The sequence below is a fragment of the Rhinatrema bivittatum genome, chromosome 6 (assembly GCF_901001135.1).
Source record: "Rhinatrema bivittatum chromosome 6, aRhiBiv1.1, whole genome shotgun sequence".
NCBI lineage: Eukaryota > Metazoa > Chordata > Amphibia > Gymnophiona > Rhinatrematidae > Rhinatrema > Rhinatrema bivittatum.
In genome coordinates, this window is record NC_042620.1 from 140,277,231 (window position 1) to 140,299,320 (window position 22,090).

Below are 22,090 nucleotides of genomic sequence, written 5' to 3' on the forward strand. Positions count from 1 at the left end.
CTTCACCGAGGTCTATTGTGCTGTTCGTACATCTCACTTTGCATGTAAAACATTTCACCACCACCAAAACCTTACCTGGAGTTACTAGCTGGCCATCCTATAGTGATATAAATAGTTGACTACTATGTGTGCCACCCCAGAGGTTCTCTCTCTCTCTCCACTCCATCTCCCCCTCTCTCCCATGCCCGAAATGGAGTTTGCAATATTTATCGAAAATTGTGTTATGGCCATTTTGGGCATATTGCACAGTTAAACCCTGCAAAAAAGGTGTAGTTATTTCCGGCTTGCGATATTGATATTGTGCATTTCGCTATCGCACGGTGTGGTAATGCCCCTCATTTTCATTAATCCCTTCCCAATCCCACCCCTTTGAATACATTTTGCTAATTTGCATTCACACCATGCACTGTGATAAATAAGGCATGCTTTATAGCTTTATTGCTGGCATTAAATGCCATAACACACTTTGATGAATAACCCTGTTTGACAGACAAACTTATCCGGCTAACTCAACTCCTCCCAGTTACGCCCTTGGACCACTCCAACTTATCCAGCTAAATTCTAGCCACCTAACTTATTAGCCGGCTAGAATTTAACTGGATAAGGGCTGAATATAGCCAGGTAAGCTGTTCAGACTGATAACTATTATGTTATCCATCTAAATTGCTTTTGAATGGGGACCTCCTTGAAACTAGACAAAAAAAGATTGGAAATCCTTTGCAAAGTTTTCATTATTACCCATAGTCTTGCTTGAACTGGAGCATTAATTATTTTTTTTTTTATTTTGATTGTTTATCTTTTCTTGTAGCTTCAAAATGCATTAATGGAGAATATATGTTTGCTCCAAGTCAAAAGGGCTTAGAGATAACATTTTGTTATGGAAAGATATTTCTATTTCAGCCATCTCTAAAGTTAGTATTTATGTAGTTTAAGATTATTTATCTTGTGGTATGAAGTTTTATTTCTTACAGATAGATGTACTAAAATGCAATACTGCGTTTAGTGCAAAATAATGGAGTAATTTAATAAAGAGTCCGCATGAACATGAAGGCAATTACATGCAGACTTTGCACAAGTTTTCCAAAGGAAAGAATACATAAATCTTTCCTTAGAAAATTATTCCATCAGAACTACTCACATACAATTAAACTTGCTAATTTGCCCTCAGATTTGTTTCAGGAACATTTATGTGCAAAAGTAGTGGTTGCATAAGTGGAAAATCCTCTCCAACTCCACACAGTGCCTCTGCTCACTCCAGAGCAATGCATGTGCATATAAGCCCAGTTTTGCAACAGGCCATTTCTGCTGGTAGAACCCTGTTTTAGTTGCAGAAATGCCTCTGGAAATTACCCTCTAAATGTGCAGTAAATGTAAATACTTCACCCTGTGTATTACCTTTTCATCCTAGCTGATAAAGGCATGATATAAGGTTTTTAAATAAACACATGATAAATGAAATGTTTGCAGCCAGCGACAAGAGAAAGCATTAATAATCACAAACTATCTACCGATATGCAGCCAAATTACCCAAAGTTACTATTTTCCTCATAGTATGGATACTTTTTGCTTGGTAGAGACTTCTCTTTTATGAAGTTTTTGGAAAGGTTGTTTTGGGGGAGGTTATGAACTGCCAATTTTTTTTTAGTCACATGCAAACAAAGCCATGGCATTCATCACAAGATGATGACTAACTCTTACTCATGTATACAATTGCTACCCATAATCCCACTTGAACCAAAATATTATTTTAAAAAAATTAATGAAATTCCACATGTTCAAGAGTAATTATTAGTATATCTTTGTGAGATGAAATAATTTTATTAATCCTTGAAACTACTATTTTTTCTAGCTTACAAAAACTAAGAAATCCATATTAAAAAAAAACCTGCCAAGCAGGTACATTTTCCGGATGCCATTATCCACATAACTTTATTTTGGTATTCAGCAGAACTTAACAAAATAGGTTTCCCTCCAAAGATCCATATAAAATTACCCAGATACAGTAACTATAGGACAGCTATTTGTGCAGTCCCAACTGTGCACAAATTTTGCCATAAACTGATAATGCTCAATAAGGCACTATCCAGCTAAATATTTTAACTCGCCCTTGCCTCACCTCCAGCCCTGCCTCCTTATTGCCTGTGTAAATTTGTCTGCATATATGATTTGAGAAAATCTATCTGGACAAAGAGCGTATACTTTAGGGAGGGTAATTTTACAACAGCTTGCAAAGCGGTAAAGTCTGCACACTGCATGTACATTGTATCCGCAGACTTTAATGAGTATTTTCAAAGCAAACTTACACTCAGATTCATCTTGAAAATCCTGAGGTAATTGTCTGAATGCGTGCAGAAATTACATCACACAAAGCTTCACGCGCTCCAAGCAGGGTGTACCTTATATGTGCATGTTTACCTTTAAAAGCCTAAGTATGTGAGTGTGCATGTCTGTGTATAAATCCCAACTCCATTCCCCAGAATGACTCTCTGTAGGTCACGTAAAAAAAACCCAATCTTGTTATGATTGTATTTTTACATGAAATGAACCCCAGTTTCTATTAGTACAGCCATTTACATGCATAAACTCACTCTTATGCATGGAAATGGCTTAAAAAATTAGCCCCCTAAAAAGGCCAGATTTCTGCGGATAAGAGCAGATTTTATCTGCATAAATCTTTTGAACGTGGAACTCTCAGTTCTGATAAGATAACTTGGGTTCTAGATGGTCTTATTGCTGCCTGGCTGCCTGGCACCCACTTCCTATGGCCTAGATTCACCATTCTAACGCAGAATGGTGAATCTAGCGAAAACGGGGGGGGGGGGGGGAGCCTGCGAAAGCCAGCAGCCATCGCACCACCGCGGTGTTATCGCTGCCTGCTTTCGCACCCAAGAGCACTACTGGAGATGATAATGGTGCTTACCTTATCGCCACCAGCGAAGACATCGCAGTGTTCACCTCCTCACCACCCCGACTCCGCCCCCAGCAAGCTATTGCACGCGAAAAGGGACTTTTCGCTCGCGATAAGCAATAGAAAATGACCCTCTATGCCTCCAACCAAAGGATTATGGCCTGAATTTTCAAAGCCATGCACGCACATAAAATGGAGTTTTATGCACTAAAAGGCGGTCCTAAAATAGCCCTCATCTCAGTTTGCATTAAAGTACATGTGCAACCCTGTTATGTGCACATTTTTACATTAACCAAAGGAGAGGCATTCTGGGAGGCGGAGCTGGGGTGCAGTTGCGACTTACGCATATAAAATGTTTCTGTTAAAAAGTATGTATCTTGGCACTTATGAGCACATTTTTAAAGCAAACGTATGTGCATAAGTTTGCTTTAAAAATCTGGGGATGATCTGCTTATAAATGGTACGCATAGACTTTACCCCAATACAAAATGACCCTCTCAAAGTACAATATGGTGTCTTTCTACAAATTGTATTTTCCAACACTAGATATAAATTAGGGCTTCAGCATGAGTGAAAATTCTGCCAAGTTTTGATTTCCATCCTTTTATTGTACTTGAGCATCGTTATTATTGAACATGCTGCGGTCACTATACATTTCCTTCAATGTGGGATTGATGATGAGTAATATCATTTTGTAGGATGAGTCATTGTTCAGGTTCTGTTTTGAAAGGGTAGTAAAGGGACTATTTTTTGCTTTGTTTCTATTTTTACAGGACAACAATAGGAAGGGCTCAGAAAGGGGCTAATTTTCAAAAGGTTTTACATGCTTAAAACTGGGTTTTGCATGTATAAATGCACTTTATGCATGTAAATGGCCTTTTGAAAATGACTACTTTTATCCACACCAATGCCTTTTGAAAATTGACTCCATAGGGCATGTAAATGGGCTTCTAAAAATTGCATGACATATTGCTACTTTTGCACATGTAAATCCTTTTGAAAATTACCTCCAAAGTGATCTGGAGACTACCTTTAAATCAGTTTAGGTGATGTTTGAAGTTTACAGTGCATAATAGACTGGAGAGAGTCCTAGACATCAATAAACAGCAACATCTACTAGCCAGAAATTAAAAATATCACAGAAGATCCCTAGTCAATGCCCCTCTGACACTGTTACATCTGAGCTATTTCTGGAGAAGCATGGAGGGAAAAATATTTGGAAAACATGAGTAAAGATTCATAGCATTGTAGTTTCAGTCGCCTATATTTCATGCCTAGAAAATATTAACCATGTCACGAGCATCGGCATAATTCTCTTAATTCCAATATTTAAGAACCATTCATTGTTTATTCAGCTTACTTATACTTAAGCATCAAGTCTGCACTGAAGTATGATTTTTATTCCCAAAAGAAGCTTATTACAAAACACTACGGTTCCAGCAATGTTAGGTCCACAATACCTGCAATGATATATCCTTGCCAGAAATTTTCTTCCTGCAGAAATAACAGTGGTTGGAATTTCCAAAAGGGCCATTTTGTGCAGTGTACCCAGATTTTGGAATTCCTTAGCAAATTCCACTTGATTAGAAAGATTATTCTATTCTTAGAAAATTTATAGAGAGTGTCTTTTTTACCTTAGCTTTTTTAATGTCTGAGTTTTTAGAGAAAGATTGTAGTGGCCTTGATGGGATTCATTCTATAAAATCAGAGTTCTTTTGTTTGTTGTTGTTGTGATTCTGCTTGCGGGGCCAACCATAAGCAACCTCTCACCTCTGTTATGCTGCCACTCCCCGATGCGGCTGGGAAGCCGCCGAAGCTCCTGCCACCTTGATTTTCCGCGGCAGGGCCACCGAGACCATCGCTCCTCCGCGGCCAGGACCGCCACACTGCTGTCCATCCAAGCGACCAGGAGGCTGCAGTTTCTGCTGCGCTTGCACTGCCCGGACTGCCACACATGAGACCCTTTCTCGCGGTTGGGAGCCGCGAGTCAGCTTACCTTTAGCGGCAGGAAGCCGCCAGTACTTCTTAGACCCTGCTCTGCAGCCTGGTGTCGCCCCTGGACTTTCACTCGTGGCATGGATGCCGCCATCGGGCTGTCCCTGCTTCTGTCTGCTTCTCTAGGCGTGGGGCCGCGCCTCCTTACAAGATTTAAAGGGCCCGTGGCTGGATATGCCCCGGGCCCCACCTGATGACATCATCCTGGGCGTCTTCTGTTCCAGCCCTATAAAAGGGCTTTATTTCCACTCCTGCTTTGCCTTGCATCGGAGTTCTTCGCTCCTGGAAGTCCCATCTTCCAGCACTCCATCAGGTCTTCGTTCTTCATTGGAGCTCCATGCCATGTCCTGTTTTGATTCCTGAATTTTCGTTACTTGTCCTGATGTTCCGTGATCCTCTCCTGATGTTCCGTGATGATCCTGTCTTGATGTCCTGAACCCCTGGTTCCTCCTCATCACCTTACCTGGCGTGCCATGTCATGGCACAAACCTGCCTTCTCGTGCACAGCACAAGCCTCCGGAGGGTCATCCTTCCCTGTAGCCAAGTCCCATCTTGGTCTTGTTCCCTGAGGCTCGTTCCAGCCCTCGGATTCCCTTGTGGCAGCCCTGTCCATGCCTAAAACTCTGTTTGAACCTGCTCTGCTCCAGCGTGGTCCGTGACCAGCCATGGGCTGCTGTGAAGTGCGCGTCTCAGTGCAGGCTTCTTATGAATCTTCGCCATGTTCCAGCTTCAACTTCCATGAACTCATCTGGAGTCTGCCTCACATCAAGGGTGGGCCGTGACCAGTCCCGTGGGTCCATCCTGTGGTGGGCTGTGTAGGGCGCGCTGCATCGCAGCCTCAACCTAGTCCTTAATCCTGAACCTTGATCCTGATCTTCCTCATTCCAAGTCCTCGTCTGAGTCTTCCTAGCACTCAGAGTTCCAAATTCCTCGCCTGAGCCTTCCATGTTCCAAGGCCTTCGTCTGTCCATGGCCTCCGTCCAGCCTGCCGCTTCTTGCCATTACCCAGCGGCAGGTCCGAAAGCGATTGGAATGGTCGGAGGACCGTTCAAAGACCACCATTGCGTTGTTGGTCTTCCTGAAGCGTGCAGGTCTGGTGGAGAGTTCGAACCATCTGTTTCCACCCATGCCTGGACACGTCTCGCCTGCCTCGGTATTGGCTTGGAGTCTCTGGGGTTGTGCCGTGGTCCAAGGACACATATTCCCCTCAAATGGGACCACTCTCCTAGCGCTCCCTAACAGTTATGTATTTTGATGTTTGTTAATTGTTTGTGTGAGATTATTAGTTGGTTTTATTTCTTTGTAATTATATCTGTTTTTGTTTATTCTTATGTAGTATATAATGTGAATGTTCTTATTTTAATACTTCTATGGTGTATGTTTTATTATCCACATTGTTTTTTTTTTTAATAAAGCAGCTAATAAGTTGAACAAATACAAATAAATTATAGTACATTTGGTTTTTCCATAATGAGGTCCTTCTGTGTTTCAGAACTCTTCTTGTTAATCTATGTTTTGAATGACAGGGATAATGAAGGAAATGTTTTTGTGCTCATTTTAGGGCTAAAGATGCAAAATACAAAGATAAGCACTGGACTGTGTCCAGCAGTAAACAAGTTAATAATCATAGAAATAATGTTTTTCCTCTCAACAAGATATCTTAAAGAGAGGCATGAATCTGGAACAAGATGTAAAGTAAATCCCAAGATCACTGGCAAAGTGGAAAGATAGATTTGCCAAGTTTCAAATAGATTAATGCATTCAAGATAAATGGCACACAATCAAACTTTTGTTTAGATTTTTGACAAATGGACAGATGAGGACTTTATACCCTGTAGAATCTGTATCCCAGAGCAGATACTTAAATAATCTACACATTGGCTCACTTTAAAAAACAAGAAAGGGAATGGTTTTAAAGATGGAAAGTTTTTTCTGCATTTTCATATACTGTATCTGAATTCTAGTAAAAATCTTTTTATAAAGTTCAGAACATTCAGTATAAACAATATCAAATTTCCCCAAATTACTAGTTTTCTTCAGTTTGATTTTAAATCCCCAGAAAGGCCCCAACACCGCTCTTTTTGAGTCATAAGAACTCCATTCCCATCATAATTCTGAAATTTACGAGCAACTGACGGCTATTCTCTCCTATTTCTCAAATTAAAACCTCTAGGGAACACATTATGAACTAGAACAGTCATCATAGTCCATATTTGCAAACATCTGAATGCTCTTCATCTGTGTATTAGTTAACTGGCAGTTTTAATGAAGCCCTTTCATGAACAAAATTAACGAGATGCAGCATTTAATTGGGCGTGTTAAACTGAACACATCTACCGTAAAGCTGTTGCTGCATTTTGTTTTGTCCCCTGCAGCCTGTGTTAACTGGCCATGAGAAATGTGACAGGTTAAATGCAGGCTGCTTGGGACCTAGAGCAGGGAAAAGAGAAAATCCACCAATGTGGGAGCTCTCTGTCCCACCCACCATCTAGATCCTAAATCCCTCCCCTCACTCCTAAAATATCCAAATCTTCTGTCCCCCCCCACCCCTTCCCATACATTCTCTATTCCCTGCAACATATTCAAGTGCGTTGGTGTGTGGGTCAAGTGTCAGCATCACCGACAGAAGAGAAACTGGCTCCCTCCTGTTGGTGAAAATTTAGAAGACTTTTTGAATGGGTGATTTGGATTTGAGAGGGTTGAGTTATCTAGATGTTGCTGAGGGAGAAGGATCAAGATCCCTTTGAGCTATTTGGATGTAGGGTAAAGAGGCCCTAATTTGTGTTTGGGAAGATGGTGAAGGCTACTGGCAGGAAAGTTTAAAGTACCTATTATAGCACTCATAGGGAGTCATTTATCAAAGGCTTATCGCACGTGATACCGCCACATCACCTGCAATAAGCTTCTACCGCATGCGAAAAGGGCCTTTTCGCATGCGATAGAATGCAAATTAGGGGGAGGGGAGGAGTCGGGGTGGGGAGGGGCGGAGTCGGCGGTGTCTTCGCTGCTGGCGATAATGTTACTAACATTATTGTCGGCAGTAGGGTGCCAAATAGCACCACCTTTCACGGTCATAGAGATTATCACTGGATAGTGCATTTAAGCGTCAACACCTAATGATACCATTGAAATATTTTTTGGAGGTATATATTTCACATACACCTCGGCATCACCATCAAGGAGTCAGTGGTCACACTAATGAACAGACAGAGGGAGGGCAATTTTCAAGCCTGTTTGCTCATGTAAATAGCACCAAGAGTAACATAAGTATGAGGGAAAAAAAGTGTGAAACTTGCTGGGCAGACTTGATGGGCCATTTGGTCTTCTTCTGCCGTCATTTCTATGTTTCTATATAAATTGTCTGAATATTGGCCTCCTTCAGAGTGGTTAAAAATAAATCCCTTGAGTCACATTTATAGAAGGTGCTGCTAAGGGTGTGTTCTGGCCAGGGAGGAAAATTTTTCAAATGTACACCCACTATTTTCCTTGAAAAGAGTACTGGCAGAAAAAACAGGTGCAAACGTCCACAGGCACGTCGTACCCATGGCAAGCTTGAACATGAGTGTGCGCATGTCCTTTCACTTTGAAAACTGGATGAGAGTTCATGGGTAAAATGAACACCTACACAGCATGGTTTGAAAATGGTTTCCATGATGCACAATGATGTGCCTAGGAATGGGTGTTAGCCAATGCCCACATTAATACACATTGAAGCACAGGCACTCTTGCTAGCACAAATTAGTATATAGGCCCCCTTGAGATTTAGTGAGAGAAAGAGGAAGGTTTAGACAGGGCATCCTTGCAAGAGCCAAAAACAGAGGGTGTCCATATTCAAAACCTATTTAGACAGATAACTCAAAAGCTATCCATCTAAATAGCAAATGTGGCATATTTAGCTACTTATCCGGCTAAGTTATAGCCAGATAAGTAGTTATCTGGCTTGAATTTAGCTGGATAAAAAAAAGAGGTGTTCCACGGGTGCTCCAGGGAGGGACTGAGATATCCGGCTAACCTAGCCAAATATCGGGGATAACTTGTGGCCGGATAACTTGCTACTTATCCGGATATCTTTAAAAGATATTCAGGTAAGTAGCGCTCTCAGTTAGTATTAAAAATAAAAGAAATCGAAGGTCCGGTGGCTCCCAACTGTATCTTTAAATTCCTGGAGAGCATACATTACCAGCCATCTTAACTGCCCCCTCTCCGCCCCTGTTGTCAATTTAAATTTTGAATCACAGAAACACATACACCCCCCCGCCACACACACACAAAAACACACACACAGTCTGAAAAGAAGTTATCCCATCCTCCTCCGGACCCCCTCTAGGTGGCCGTATCGCATGTGATAAGCCTTTGATAAATGACCCCCTTAGTTACACTTTTCTTATCTAATATATGCTATATGTGTGATTCTTTATTTGTTAAACCTGACTATGACACTGTAAGGTCAGTCTGTATTCTTTCAAGCATTATAACCTGCAACAGACCAGCTAATTTAAATATAGTAGTAATTTTATTGCTTTATAATTTGTTTATTAAACTACAGTATACTCAGTTTAAAATGTTTTATAAAAATCTATGTTTAAGTAGGGCATTATCAGTATAGTTTAAAGGTACAGGCAATGTACAGCATGGAAAGAATGTATTCTGATAGACAAATGTGGGTAGATTACTATTTTGGTCAAATAACAATGGCACCACTACTTGCTCATTTACAAGGAATATAGTGATCAGTGAATTCAGGCCATCACAAGTGCACTGACAGCATGGCTGAAGTTGCTAACTCTACATTTTGAAGAAAAAAAAACCCCAGAATATATGGTGACCATCAAAAATAAATAAAATGGCTACCGGAAAGAAGCACAGAAAGATTTTCACAGCCCCTGGCCGGACTCAGGGAGCAGGTGTACTAGGTTTTGTAAGGAGCTGCAGGTTGTGGCCCCTGTTGGAGAGCTGTCACTGTAATGGATGGAAAAGGATGGGGGAGGGGCGTGAAACAGAAGAGGGCCGGGGGAACCTGAATAGTTGCAAACGAAGGCTCATAGCCATATAAGACGATAAAGACTGGATTCAAGGGAGCCAGAATGAAAATGCTGGAATAAAATGAAGAGCAAAAACACAAGCAATGAAAACGATAAAGAAAAAGAGTGTTTCTTTAAGAACTCTACAGCATCTGACAAATGATATTCTATACAGTTTAACTGTAAACAGCTCAATATAATCCTAAAATCTCTGATGTAAGGATCGTAACCTAGGGATTACTGCAATATCCTCCCTTGGAAGGCCCAAAACCTTTCCTTAAGGAAGGTTTTCATTTGTTCCCATGCAATGAGCCAAATCTTGTACTTATCTTTTCATGTTTTGGGTTTTTTTTTTAATGAATACTACTGGGGGTTTTCAAAGCCAATATTTCAAGGTGGCCAATTCCTTTACGAGCCATTTAATCAATTGAAAACGGCCATTGTTTAGGTCAGTCTGCTCTTCATTATCCCATGGCAAAATACCAGAGGCATTTTGCCAGTTCAAATTCAATCCAACATTTCCTCCTAAACACCTCCTCATTTTTTATTTAGTTGATCTCCCAGTCTTATAAGTTAATTACAGTGGGATCTGATTTGCAAAGTTTCATTGTATATGAAGGGAGTTTTAACAACATGGCCCTGTATGTTAATTTTATGGTACTTTAATGAGATCTGCTTCTTCTGCTTACTTCCCTTTAACTTTCACACTGAGGGCCAACCAGGCCATGCCACACATCTCCAAGGAGTTCCTACGGCAGGGAGAGAACTTTTTGATTTTTGAAGCATGGGAGGGGTTACAATAAAAGCAAAAGTACAAAAAAATGCCCCATCTCATAAGAAATACTTAATCCTTCATCCCTCCTAGCTTATAAACATTTTTAACAATCTGTTTCTACTTTATAATGTTCACTTACAGAAATGAAAAAAAACTAGAGAGAGAGAGGGATATGTATAATCTGTGTGTGAGTAAGACTCCTGATTTTTGTTTCTCTATGTTGAAAATTACAGTGTGTATATATATATATATATATATATATATATATATATATCTTTCTTCCAGCCTGATCCCTGCACACTCCCATCTCCCCTCCACAGCCTAATCCCAGTGCTTTCTTTCCCCCTTCAGCAGCCCAACCCTAGCTTGCTGCGAATATCCTCCCCAGACTGACCCAGCGTTTGATTCCTCTCGCCCGACCACATGACAATCTTACTTGTTGGTGACTTGCAGGGCGTGCATGTGCACACCCCCACCATCCACCAAGGAGCACAGGAACATTCTCCAAGTTATGCACATAAAACAGGGAATTGGACTCAAACGGCAAGAAACAAGGGCCCTGACTGACAGTCTGGGAAACTGATAAGTATGGGGTGACTTGTATGGCACGGCAGAAACTTCCATGAAATTGCTAAGCAAACTGGATAGACCGTTGGTCTTTTTCTGCTGTCATTTATATTATATATATATATATCTATATATATGCATGTATGTGTGTACCTGCTACACGCGTAATGCAGACTGCTTGCTTATGCTCTTTAGTGGACCAGGCGGTATGCATATGCTCACCAACAATTGTCAACTCACTGATAGACACCACATTTTCCATTACATATATATGTTTATGTATACACACACACACACCATTATTTGGGAGCTGACTGAAAGATGCTCCACATATATACTAAAAATGTAGGAGCAATGATGAATTGAACTAATTGATTTTCATAATCTTCTCAAGACATTGCCCAATTAGGCCATTAGTGGAGACATTCATTTCTAATTATAATTTGCTCTTAAATTATTACACTTTATTCTTGATTCAGTTTTCAAAGTGGCAATGGTATTTTTGCTGTAAATCTATAACCTAAACCTCTGTGAATTTTTCTTACTTTAAGAACTGCTGACTAGTATAGAAATCAGGGGACTAGAAGTTTCGTTGCAGGTGACTTCTTTTATTCTCCATTGTCTTTAAAAAGTGTTTTATATAACAGTAGATACAGAAAATTTTTCATACAACTAGCCATTCTTTTACTGTATGTTAAAGTTCTTCTACTATATTCTCTGTTTTATATTGTCTTTAACCAAGAGTATTTAGACATGGTTGATAGTTTTCAGAATCCCTATCATAGGTCAACTGCTAATCCAGATTTTTGCCCAAACCAGATTAGGTTTAATGACCTTAGCGTCAATTGTGACCCACAGAACCAGAGCTAGGAGGTATGAACCATGTAAAGATCAACTTGACTAGTCCTTATGTAGATCAAATAAATTCAGTTTAATATATGTTTGCATGAGTTCAATAATTTCTTATTGAAAGAATATTTTCTTGCAAATTGTTAAAAATAAAAAGTAAATAGTAATATTTTACTGTTAAATTTGAAGTGATTTTTAGATGGGTTAAAAAAAGATCAGTTCTCACCTTTGAACCAGGAATGCCAGGAAAACCAGGAGGACCAGATAAACCAATAGGACCCTGTAGGACAGAAAAAAACCTTCTATATAGAATGTCATATAGTTGTAGTATATTTTATGCATAGCATAAAGACTGATTTGGACTGTGTACTAGAATTGGACTCCCCAAGTGTGTTATTGGTCAAATTCTCCCATGGTGAACAGATATTATAGCTGTAATTCAACAGGATCCATGCCATCTGTTAACATACTTTAGTATCCAATGGCAAGGTGTAAATACTGTCAATAGCAGCTGGCTAATGAGATCCATAGGTGGCACCTTAGAAAGCAATGGCAGTAGCAAAGATTCCCATAGACTGGCTATGGGAACCCCATGCTTATTTAATGACTGACAATAAAGATAGACAAGCCTGACTAAGTATCTGAGGCCACATAACGCGGTCGCTGTCCTCAGCACAACAGAGAGAAGAACCTCCCAACAATGGCTGATTGACTACAGCAGCACTCAAAAAAAAAATGTAGGTCCATATAGGGCCTCATTTTCCAATATCGCATTGGTAACGCATTAGGGGGCGTTACCAATGCAAATGAGGCTTCTTTCGTGCAGTGAGAAAACATCGCGTGCGGCGATGTTTTCGCCATTCACGAAAACAGTAGCGCAATTCATGATATTTGCAATTGAATCATTGCGGTCCACGATAGTTCCAGACAGCCCATTTCAGGCTCTGAGAGAGAGAGAGAGAGAGAGAGAGAGAGAGAGAGAGAGAGAGAGAGAGAGAGAGAGAGAGAGAGAGAGAGAGAGAGAGAGAGAGAGAGAGAGAGACTTACTATAGTGCCTATGCCCTAGACAGGTATTTTAACCCCTATGGGAGGGCCACCTTCTAACTCGGGGTGGGGATTAGGTATGAGCGTCGGGGGTTGGGGGCCACTTTCGCATTCCACATGAGACCTACGGAAAGAACAGTGGTCTCTAGTGAAGATTTGCTGGCAACAACAAGCTAGGTGGAGAGAACGTAGCCCAAATCTCTTCTTGGAGTGAGCTTCCTCACTCCGACGGCCAGCAAATCTTCACTAGAGACCACTGTTCTTTCCGTAGGTCTCATGTGGAATGCGAAAGTGGCCCCCAACCCCCGACGCTCATACCTAATCCCCACCCCGAGTTAGTAGGTGGCCCTCCCATAGGGGTTAAAATACCTGTCTAGGGCATAGGCACTATAGTAAGTCTCTCTCTCTCTCTCTCTCTCTCTCTCTCTCTCTCTCTCTCTCTCTCTCTCTCTCTCTCTCTCTCTCTCTCTCTCTCTCTCAGAGCCTGAAATGGGCTGTCTGGAACTATCGTGGACCGCAATACTCCTTTACTGGCCTGTAGCACAGTCTGTACCGCAAATTTGAGGGTTGTAGTTGGCAGCTGCGCTAACACTGCGGCTGTTTCGCAGCACACGATAAACTGGTTCCCGCTTTGCATATGCTCCGCCCCCTGAATACCAAATTACTAATACGAGATTTGTGAAATTATCGCACGCGGTAAACTGCTTTGAAAATGAGGCCCATAGTTTGCTGGATGTCCCGTGCATTTTGAATGAAGAAACCATTTTTTAAATTATTCACTAAAAAAGCTTTGTTTGCATGAACACATATAAACATAAAAAATAGGAGGAGGTTGGTTGGTTTATGATTATAACATGCTCGAAAGAGGCAGGGTTGCCTACACGATTATATGAAACCCCAACCTACCACCTAAAAAAAAAATTTTTTGAGTGCTGCGACATCATAATCCCATTTGACGTGTAGGTTATTAAAATCTGTATAAATTTTTGTGAAATTAGATAAAAACAACGAACATATACATAGAAATAGATATTTTCACAGTGAAAGAACCTGTGGGTTCTCTTTTTGGATATATTGTTAAGCCTGAACTTAGCCAGACAAATGATGTTGAATATTGGGCCTAGAGTTTTTAGGGCTTGGGTAAACAGCTAATAATATTATTATGCTTTCTGTAAATAAAGCTGAAGTCTTGATAACTCCATAAGAACTGTGTAAGTGTACTATTGTTGATGTAAATACATATACCTTTGTCCAGGGGAAATGTCAGAGTTACGGCTGCTTATGATAAAGCAATCTTAAGGGAACACAAAAAAAAAAAAAGCAATTCTAATGAAATAAAATATATTGTAAAACTTACCACTGCTCCAGCCAGTCCAACAAGCCCATTGGGACCACGTCCACCCTAAAAAAAAAAAAAAAAAAAAAAAAAGAGATAGCTACAGTTTTGTAAAATGTACATTTATGGGAAGAATTCCCAGTCATTTTTTGATCTCATCAAGATCTTTGGTCTAATGTTGTATTTTAGCCAAAAGCAGACAGTATGTAATTTCTTTAAAAACTATAAATGTTGATTTCTATAGAGAACAAATAAACTGTATATAAATTTCAAGACTAGCACAAGAAGGCCAATAATAAGGTCCACTTACAGGGGTACCTTGTGACCCAAGCCGCCCTCTCTCTCCTGGCATCCCTCTAGGGCCCTTCCAAGAGAAAGTGTAAAACAAAAAGTGATGATTTACAACATGGTATAAAATGAGTAAACAGAAAGTTCTTTTTATTCTCATTATCTTCTCTGGGGAATATTCTTATAGCAAGATATTTTGTCATTTATTTTAGATTTTCATTTTTTTTCTTGCGCTCAAGCTGACCTCCAGTGTTTCATTTCCTTATCGCTGCCATTTGAATTCAGAGTGAGTTTTAGTGGTAGTTGAAAGGTTTCAGATGCTGTATCTTGTCACTCACTGTCAAGGTGTGCATTACCAGAGCCGAATATTGGCATATTCCCTACTTATGATCTTTATTCCCTATCACAGATCTTTAAAAGTGGCACCATCAAGGTTTGTAGGGTACAGAAATTTGGAAAAGGACGGATTTTAGTACACTAATGCAGGCAGTAAGTCTTTTAAATAAACAATAAATAATGCAATATGTGTGTATATTTATATCTATATCTACATATAGATTATTTGTAAATAGTGCACAATATTCAGAAATACTGCACACTATTATGCCAACAATGCTCAGTTTCCAAAATATAAAAAATGGGAAAAGATTAACAAAAATGAAAATCAATCCCCAAACAACATGACATAAAATAATATTTTTTTGGCCTGCACTCCACTAGAAATAATACAATATGCAAAGGTGCCCCATTGCACCCCAAAACAATTTAAAATTATCAGAATAGATTATCGTTAGATTATGATTTAACCCTTTCAACTGTATCAGAAGGACATCACAAGAAGTTCTGTTTATACTAACCGGAGGACCATTTCCTCCCATAGGACCTGTTGGACCAGATTCACCCTAAAATGTAGAAAAGAACAGACATTATTTTATAAAAGAAATACATTTTAATGCTTTGGACTTTTCTTAGTAAATAATAGAGCTTTCATAATGAAAAAATGTACTGTAGCATTCTGGCCTTTAATTTTTAACCATACACTAAAATTACTAAATTGAACCCCTGTTATTTTTAATATACTATTATACAGTCTCGTACTTAATGCAGGCTTGGTTAGAAGGTCAGACTATCAGATGGCAGGTATTTGTTTGATAATACAAGCTCAAAATAGCATATAAAATCTCTGCCAGGCAAGAATACAATATTATCAAACTTTTATGAATTTGATGGTTTTAAATTGCCAGAGGCAAATTACAGTTCCAGATGGAAACTAATCTGAATGCTGACTTTCAATCATGGTATAATTTAGTTTAATATTGATGCAATGTACGGTTCTGGTTATGGCGCAAAGCTCAGGAGTCTCATATTGAGATTTCATCACAGCTGCTTTGTCACTGTGCAGTCTTGAACATAGTAACATAGAGATCCATATTCAGCCATAACTGGCTAACTAATGGTGTATATTTGGTGGCACAGCTACCCCGCTGAATATACCCTGAATATACCCTGCTATCTTAAAGTTAGCCGGTTATGTGTAACCGGCTAACTTTAGGACAGCCTTACGGCCCAACTAGAGTTAGCAAGATAAGTCATCCAACTAATTCTGCTTCTCCCTGGAAAGTCCGTATCCAGCTTAGGGGGGTCATTTTCTATTGCTTATCGCGTGCGATAAGCGGCTATCGCACGCAAAAAGTCCTTTTTTGCGTGCGATAGCTTGCTAGGGGCAGAGTCGGGGCGGTGAGGGGAGGAGTTGGGGTGGCCTCGGGGCGGACTCCGCGATGTCTTCGCTGGCGGCGATAAGGTAAGACACACTATCGTCGCCAGTAGCGCGCCAAATAACTACATCTTTTATGGTGTCGCTATAAGGTGCGAAAGCCAGCAGCCGGCGCACCGCAGTGGTGCGATGGCTGCCGGCTTTTGCAGGCCCTCCCCCGCCCCCATTTTTGCAGGATTCACCATTCCGCGAAAAAATGGTGAATCCAGGCCTTAATTAGTTACCCAGCTAGAATTTAAAAGGATGAGGGCTGAATATAGCCAAGTAATCCAGTTAGAAGGTTATATATTATGTTATCCATCTAAATGGCATTTGAATATGGACCTCACTGTAAATGACAGCAGATAAAGACCAAACTGGTCCATCCAGTCAGCCCAGCAAGTTGTTTAGGGCTGTAACTGCAGGTTACCCTGATGCATAAATGTTACACCAAGTCACATCTCGCTTTCTTAGGTTGACCTTGAAGCACATTCCTTAGCATTTATTTCCACTTTCCATTTATACAGTATAAACCTAGTGAGTTGTAAAACATTGTATGAGAAAGCCAACTTAAATCCATAATTATCCTATCATTTTTTAGTGGTTTTTTAGTTAACCTCAATGATGCCAAAACATCTAATGCTCTAATTTGACCATTTATTATTATTATACAGCACTATAGAATATAAAGGAACTGTGAAATAAATTGTAAAAATACTGGGGCATTTATTCTAGCAATCTTAAAAGTTTCACTTCGCAGATAACTAACTAAACTACAGTACATGACATTGAAAATCATGCTCTTACATAAAAGAAGAACCGTTTATTCACTAATTTCAACTACACATGCTTATTGTGCTCATTAACAAGTATATTTTCAAAGGGCTACGTGCGTGGCTGGGCCTTCGGAGCAGCAAGGTAAAAAAACAACAAAAATTATTATAGCTAGGAAAGGGTTAGGAGTTGGGGAGGAGAGGGGAAAGGGTAGGAAGGTTAGGTAGGGGTATAAGGAAGTTCCCTCCCAGTCCGCTCCTTAATTGGAGAGGGAAAGGGTAGGAAGGTTAGATAGGGGTATAGGGAAGTTCCCTCCCAGTCCGCTCCTTAATTGGAGAGGGAAAGGGTAGGAAGGTTAGGTAGGGGTATAAGGAAGTTCCCTCCCAGTCCGCTCCTTAATTGGAGTGAACTGGGGAAGCCCTACTCGCGTCGCCATGCTCTGTCTTTTAAAATTCCACCCCCCCCCCAGGCATGTGGAGGATACAACCTGCCCGCATATGAATGCACAGATACTAAAATTTGCCACACATGTGCACAAGAATATCGTATTTTATAACACATGTGCGCCAATTGTGCACCTTGCGTGTGCTGAGCCGTGCTGCCTTCCCCCTAGCCTGACCTTCCCACCCTTCCCCTACCCTTTCCCCTCCTAGCCCTACTCTAACCCCCCGACCTTTGTTTTACCTTTTGCACCTGCCGACCGACTGCCAGCACGCAATCCCCGGCCGTCTGCCGGTGCGCGATCCCCAGCACAGCAGCAAATGGCCGCTGTGCCAGGAGCCGCTGACCCTGCCCCTGCCCCGCTCCCGGACCACCCAGGCCCCACCCCTTTTTGCAAGCCCCGGGACTTACACGCATCGCCGGGCTTGAATGACACCCAACTAGATAAGGATATGGTAGCAGAGATGCAAGCAGTATGCTTTCCCTGCTATATGGGGGTTTTTTATATTTATTTCATGAATGTTTCAACATTTGTACAAATAAAAAGAATGTGATAATCCAAAGGAAAACGGGAGTCCGTGTCATTCTTTATAGTGTAGCGTGCCATAAGACAAAAGTGTAATCAAATGGCGCAAGTGAAATCTCCACCAGTCTATTGTTTTAACATGGGGTTTGTCCTCTCCCATTGCAACCAGAATTCCACAACCAGAATTGTGGCTGGGACCCCAATCTGCCAATATATACCTCTGATCCTGAAGAAATATCACTGGTTGCCAATTAATTGGTGGATAAAATGACAAATTCTCATGTTGGTATCTAAGGGCCTGAATGGCCTTGTACCTACTAGTTTTTTTCATTCTTCCTTAAAAATGTATTGTCCTGTGAGGCCTTTAAGATCTATGACCCTGAATTTACTGAATGTCCCGTCATTTAGATTAATAAGACTGGACAAGTCCTACAAACGACTTACGGCTGAATTTTAAAATGGCCGCGCACGTAAAAATTGGCACTTACACGTGTGGCCAGGTCGTGTGCACACCGTGCGCATTTTCAAAAGGGCCCGGCCACGCGCATAAGTGCTGATACACACACAAGTGCCGGGCCCTGAAAAAGGGGCAGGCCGGGGAACGAGGTCTGGGCAGGGAGGGTTGGGGCAGGACAGAGGCCGGCCGGGAAAGCAGCCATTATACGCTGTTCTGGGGAAGCCCGCACTGGCAGCTGGCCGGTGTGCGCAAGTTGCTTCTGCTCCAACGAAGCAATAAGTAAAAAAAATGTTTTAACTCTTTTAGTTAGGTAGGGGGTAGGGGTCGGGGCAGAGAGCGGAGAGTGGAAAGGGAAGGAAGGTTAGGCAGGGGGATAGGGAAGTTCCCTCCCAATCCGCTCCTTAACTGGAGAGGACTAGGAGGGAACTGGGGGAGACCTGATCGCGTCGCCGCGCAAAATTTTCTAAAATTCACCAATCCCGTGCACACTGCTCGCAGATGCTTGCACAGATTATAAAATCTGGTGCGTGGCCCATGGATTTTATAACATGCACGCACTGGCGCACCCGTTATAAAATCCGCACATCCATGTGCGTGTGCCGGGAACCCCATGCACATGGACATGCACACGGACTTCTTAAAATCTACCCCTTTATGTCCAAGGCCCAGAACTTTGGAATTCATTGCTTCACTCACAGGCACAGTAACTTTCAAACCAGCAGGCAGTCGTTCTTCGGCCATTTTATAATTTGCATGCATTGCATGTTATAAAATAGCCTGGGCTTGCACACAATTTTAAGTGTTTGCGCACCCAAGCACATAGATGGGGTTTCTACCATGCAATTCATGGTATTTTAAAAAAGGCACGCATTCACACCACGACTAATTTCACCAATTCATCCATCAGTTTGCCTAGTGTTGAGCTAGGTCCTTCAGGTTCCCTAGTTTAATAGCCTTCACTCCCCCCAGTTAACCCAGACCCTTTACACTCCTCTGAAATGGCAGGGTTTTTTTGTTTGTTTTTTGTTTACAGTTACATTCTATTTTTAGGGTTTTTTCTATTTTTAACCTGATTCCTGTAATTCTATTTAGGCACAAGGCACTAACTAACTTCTGATTACATTAAGACAATGTGCATGTCTATCTACAATATGTATGTCATGTTGTAAAATGTTGTGATCTTCATTTGGAACAGCAGTATATAAAATGGCTAAATAAATAAATAAATAGATAAATAAATAAACAACATCTCATATGTGACCAAAAAGGATGTGAAATTAGAGAGGTGCCATTCTAAACTCATACATTATTTTCTAGCTTACAAAAAGATGTTTGAAGTCAAACACCCATAAGAAAATGGATGTTACTATTGTTGCTAACTAATGTCGAGCATATGACTTCAAAGAAGAAACAGAGGCCAATATTGAAACAGTTTGAATGGGTAAGTGTTGGGCTTAGCCAGACAAACTGCAGGTTTTAAATGTCCCGCCACTCTGAATGCCTTCAACTTATCCAACTATGCCATCATATCCAACAGAGAATGAAAGGTAAAGCAAAAAGATATTACCTTTGATCCAAGAGCTCCAACTTCACCTTTAGGGCCATCTAAACCTTTATGTCCCTAGGAGTATAATAAATCATAAAATTATTCATAATGCTTAATCTTTAATATATTAAAACAGATTATCCTGTCCTCAACTCATGCTATCTGCTAGTTCAACAGTGCATTCCAAGTTTTCTGCTACATTTACTTTGTGTATTGTCAGAAACATGACTAGAAGCTACACAACTTGCTTTTCTGTGAAAAACATTGCATCCTAGGTCCTGCAGACTTAGGGAGTCATTCATGAAATTATATTAACTCATTAACATGTAAGCTACCAATAGTATTTGCTGCATGTTAAAAGGAGTTAGTGCAGAAATAACAGGTGCAATGTGATTTTCCATGCATTTCCCAGTCCACAAACCCAATGCAACACAGATATGGTATGGTAATGAGCTGCTTTGCAAATTCATACAAAGCAGCTCATTGTTATGCAAATCAAACATTGCTTGCATTTCAGTGAAGGAGGTGTAGTTAGCATTCCGATGCTATTGGGGGAAAGTTAATGCATGAGCCCAATTATCTTGAGGTTAGCACGTAAATGAGCTGCCTAGCTCCAGAATTCCTTCTGCATCTATCAGCCATCTTACTAGATAAACGAAGCTTGACCGACGTGCCGCAAATGCGCAGTAGAGACCAGCTCTACCGCGCATGTGCGGGCGAGCACGTCGGTCTGAGCCAGCGTCAGAAAGAAAAAAAATGGCGGCGTCCAGTGGCAGCAGCGGGCGGCGACGGCGGTAGCGAGCGGCGGCGGTACCGGCAGCGGGCGGTAGCGGGCGGCGGCGGTAGCGGCCAGTAGCGAGGGAGGGAGAAGAGAGAGAGAGGGAGGGACGGAGAGAGAGAGTGGAAGGGAGGGACGAAGAGAGATTGGGAGGGAGTGACTGAGTGAGGGGGAGGGACTGAGTGAGAGGGAGGGCGTGGGACTGAGGGAGGGAGTGGGACTGGGAGAGAGAGGGAGGGAGTGGGACTGAGGGAGAGTGAGTGGGACTGAGTGAGTGAGAGGGAGGGAGAGAGGGGGAGGGAGTGACTGAGTGAGAGGGAGGGACTGAGTGGGAGGGAGGGATTGAGTGAGGGGGAGGGACTGAGTGGGAGGGAGGGATTGAGTGAGGGGGAGGGATTGAGTGAGGGGGAGGGATTGAGTGAGGGGGAGGGAGTTGGGGGTAGGGACTGAGTGAGAGGGAGGGAGGACTGAGTGAGAGGGAGTGAGTGGGACTGAGGGAGAGAGAGGGAGGGAGGGAGTGGGACTGAGGGAGAGGATGGAGGGAGTGGGACTGAGTGAGAGTGAGTGGGACTGAGTGAGTGAGAGGGAGGGAGAGAGGGGGGAGGGAGGGAGTGAGACTGAGTGGGAGGGAGGGACTGAGTGAGAGGAGAGGGAGGGTGGGGAGGAGAGAGGGAGGGTGGGGAGGGAGGGAGGTAGGGGGTGGTGAAGAGTGAGGGGAGAGAGAATGAGGGGGAGGTGAGAGACAGAGGGATGTAGCCCGTTTTAACGGGCTTAACGGCTTGTGAGTATATAAAAATCCCTGGGAGGCTAGTGGAACCCCTTTTCCATCTGCTGGCAGAGGTGCATAGCCCACTGGTCCTGAGTCCATCTGTCTACATGCTAGGAAATGGTCCATTATTAACCACTTTCCAGTGCATTTTGTTTCTCGGGAGAAAGAGCTAAATAATAGGGATGTGAATCGTTTTTTGACGATTTAAAATATCGTCCGATATATTTTAAATCGTCAAAAATCGTTAGGGCCACGATACAATA

At 41.7% G+C, this 22,090-nt stretch overlaps 1 protein-coding gene across 1 annotated transcript in view; it reads right to left on the minus strand.

Moving 5' to 3' along the window:
• The window catches only part of COL5A2 (collagen type V alpha 2 chain), a 333,570-nt gene that overhangs the window by 100,415 nt on the left and 211,065 nt on the right, over positions 1 to 22,090 (minus strand). Inside the window, exons 14-18 of the mRNA XM_029605983.1 lie at positions 20,302 to 20,355; positions 15,641 to 15,685; positions 14,806 to 14,859; positions 14,517 to 14,561; positions 12,342 to 12,395 (exon numbers count right to left, since the gene is read on the minus strand). Of these exons, the coding sequence (XP_029461843.1) occupies positions 12,342 to 12,395; positions 14,517 to 14,561; positions 14,806 to 14,859; positions 15,641 to 15,685; positions 20,302 to 20,355 (252 nt within the window). The remainder of the gene's footprint in view (positions 1 to 12,341; positions 12,396 to 14,516; positions 14,562 to 14,805; positions 14,860 to 15,640; positions 15,686 to 20,301; positions 20,356 to 22,090) is intronic.